Source organism: Anarrhichthys ocellatus, unplaced genomic scaffold (assembly GCF_004355925.1).
Source record: "Anarrhichthys ocellatus isolate YVR2014 unplaced genomic scaffold, GSC_Weel_1.0 scaffold19, whole genome shotgun sequence".
In the NCBI taxonomy this organism is placed as follows: Eukaryota; Metazoa; Chordata; class Actinopteri; order Perciformes; family Anarhichadidae; genus Anarrhichthys; species Anarrhichthys ocellatus.
Window position 1 is genome coordinate 5,271,649 of NW_022280049.1, and position 3,345 is coordinate 5,274,993.

General features: G+C 43.4%; 1 protein-coding gene across 15 annotated transcripts in view; it reads right to left on the bottom strand.

The window, feature by feature from the left end:
- The window catches only part of LOC116389207 (rho guanine nucleotide exchange factor 9), a 41,648-nt gene that overhangs the window by 6,042 nt on the left and 32,261 nt on the right, over positions 1-3,345 (bottom strand). For 12 of the 15 annotated variants that reach the window (XM_031857705.1, XM_031857709.1, XM_031857703.1 and 9 more), the window contains 2 exons: positions 1,194-1,437; positions 959-1,027 (listed from right to left, as the gene is read on the bottom strand). In XM_031857705.1, the coding sequence (XP_031713565.1) occupies positions 959-1,027; positions 1,194-1,437 (313 nt within the window). Of the gene's footprint in view, positions 1-935; positions 1,028-1,193; positions 1,438-3,345 lie in introns of all 15 variants that reach the window. The other 3 variants (XR_004213108.1, XM_031857708.1, XM_031857707.1) reach the window with 1 other exon arrangement.

Sequence of the window (3,345 nt, forward strand, 5' to 3'; positions counted from 1 at the left end):
GGGGGGGGGGGGGGGTCATTGGTTAATTAATACCTTAATGGATGGTCATGCTTATTGTGGAACTGGCAATAGCAAGAACATCAGTGATGGTAAATGTACAAACATCTAGCCTGGCACTAAAATGGCTAAATCTTAAAGGGTGATACCGACAGTTTTGGACATGTGGGTCCTCTGTCTGATGCTTTGCGGGGAATTAGCATCTTGAATAACTTGCTTGACATGTTTTTCTGTTACTGAGATAGCCAGCGGCTGTTGGAGCATTACCGTATTTTGACACATCTGGCTTTAAAACAGAACTTGTTCAAATCACCAAATAAGTCAAAAGAACACGATCACCCCGATGTCTCTCCGGACTTCAAGGTGTCGTGTTGTTCCTTTGTGCTCCTTTGTCCTTGTTCTATAAAACTAAATAAATCAACTATAAAACGCACCAGAAGTCAGATTTAAGAGCTATTTGTCTGGATGTAAATGGAAGCGATAAGCTCCAACAACCACTCTAACTCAGTAACAGAACAAATGCAAACACTTGGAATTTGTTGGAGACCAGCGTGACACAGGACCCACATGTCACCAACACCGCTATCGCCCTTTAAACTCAATACGTCATGCAAAACAGCCCTCTGTCTTTTCATTGATGCTTAACTGCTGCTTCGCAACTCATATCAATTGCACCTCGCGTACGGGCCGACAGACGTTTAAACTCAAGGGAAGTGTATATTATAACGAGAAGAACATGAATCGACGTGACTCTTTCTAGCTTACGTAGTACACAGATAGTCTAGGTCCATTCATAAACAAAGTAGGCGTGTTTAAAAAAAAGGTGTAGAAAGTAGGAAAAAAAAAAAGAAAAAAGAAGAGAGCAGGTTAAGGAGTAAAGAGTAAACAGCGATGAGAAGACAGAGCACACCAGCGAGGAAAAGAAAAAGGGAAATCACCTGATATCTTCTTGTTGCCTCACCTTTCTGTTTGGTCACCTTTCTCACCGTCATGGCCGCCTGGCGCTTCTGGTACTCAGAGATCTCGAAACCTGAACAAACAAACGGAACCGCAATGCATGTGAGTAACACGTGGCAAAGCCATAAGAAAGTCACCCTGTAGCACGCTGCAGCACATACAACATGTAGCTCCAATGTCCACTGTGAATGGGAGTAAAGCTTTCCAAACAGGGAGGTACAGAGGGATGCGTGACTAACCGATTTTCTCATCCTCCTGCACCATCTTCCTCTCCTCGTGGAAGGCCCTGAGCCAGCGGATCTTCTCCTCCGGCTTCTTGGCCAGGAAGATGTGGATCTCCTCGCTGTCTTTGTTGCACAATTTGAAGGCGTTCTTCACGCTGACGTTGAAGTCGTCGTCACGCCCGTCAATGGCGTCCCGCACATCGTAGCGGTCCATGTCGATGCGGCCCTTATAGTACAGGATGTCCCGGCGTATCAGATCCTGGGGGAGAAGAGGAGGAGGAGGAGTGGTCTGTTAATGCGCATGTGTGTGTGTGTGCTGAACCTTAAGAGGTGTCAACAAGCATCCTTCACTTGGTGTCCGGAGAGTCTGCTGCCTTGTGCGACCCTTTCCATCTGCTGCCCAGACATACAAACACATTGCAGAGTGCCAGATCACAAATGGTAGAGAGTAGTATTTCAACATTGGCGAGTACACGCAGTAAAATCTCATGTACAAGCATGCTGCGATAGATCCCATCTTTGTGAAGCTTATGCTGGCCAGTTTTTGATGACAGCTTGTGTCAGACAGGTGTGATTTTGCTGTATTTGACTGTGAGGCTGCAACCAATGATTCATTTCATTACTGTTATTCTTCTCAATTAATCCCTTAGTCAGAAAATGTGCAAAAATATCTCAATTTACAATCCAAACATTAAACCTGCAAATGTTTAGATTTGAGGAGCTGAAACGAAAAAATTGTTCAATCTTCAACATTATGAATCAATTATCTAATCAGTTTCAGACAAATTTTCCGATGATTGTCCTTCCATCAAGGAGTTTTTGAGGGCACCATATAGTGGATACATTTAAAATGGTGGACCGTACTACAGTACTACAGTACTCCGGAGTATATAAGGAGTGCCTCAGTGAAGTACAGATAAACACAAGAGTATGACACTAACCTTGTGACTAAAAATAGTGGGTATCTAGTTTCTTCTTAATCCATAAAATATCAAAAAACTATAAATATTTCATTTAGATTTTTCAACTTCTGTACACTACGACAGGGTAGCATCCAGCAATTATTTTCATCATTAATCTCTGAATTGTTGTTGAGTAATTGATTCATTTTTGGTCCAAAAAAATGTCAGAAAATAGTGAAAAATGCGACAATTTCCAAAGTTGACATTTCCAAATATCTCATCACAGTTTTCTTAAACCCCCAATTATTATGTTCTTAAACAAATAATCTATTATAAAAGAATAATATAACTGGTCCACCTCTACAGCAGATCATCATAAGTAACCTTGACCTGTGGTGCTTTGCCGGAATAAGACGTCCCCATGAAAAACATCCTCATCTTGACCGTTGCCTTCGGGACCAAATTACCAGCAGTCACACTATCAGGTCAAGGAAGGTAAAAAAATATAAAAAAATAAACAAGAGCAGGAATCTTTTAACAAGCTACATGCAACGTGTGACTTACACACCCCGAGGGCTGAAGTGACATATGTTGCACTGAGGACGTGTGGAACAAAGACTAAAATCTACCATTCAGTTGTTTATTTAGTGGACCAGATCCGCTAACACGCACGGGGATCTGCAGAAATTCAGAGTTCATTTCGGGGTGTCAGAGATGTTCGACAGTGATAGAAGTGAGTCGGTGGGGGTTAGACACTATATCTGTATGTCTTTGTTAGTTCCCTTTGTGTGTGTGTGTTTGTCCGTGTAATGGTGAAAGTATTGCTCCGCTGTGTGTACACGTGCGTGTTGATGATGCAGCTCTCCCGCCTCTGTGTGTTTGTCGGCCTGCATTCGCGTCCGTGTCTCTGTGTGCATGTATTGTTGGGTCTAGTCGAGCGTGAACATCTGTCTGACAGGAGAGCGCAGCCTCGGTGCATTAGAGCCCAAACTACCACCGCTCCATTTTGTGAAAGGTGCCGAGGATTTGATTGCATTCTTCGCCGAGGGCGGGTGTAATCTATTCGCGGCTCTCGAGTGCGGTTGAGGAAGTCGTGTGGTCTTCAAGCGTCTCCGTCACCAGCCATTTCAAGAACACAGGCCGAGGGTGTTTTTTAGCTTTTCAGCTTGTTTTCAGCAAGTAGGGTCGTCAAAAGAAATAAAGGAAGGAAGTGAACAAAGAGAGAGAGAGAGAGAGAGAGAGAGAGAGAGAGAGAGAGAGAGAGA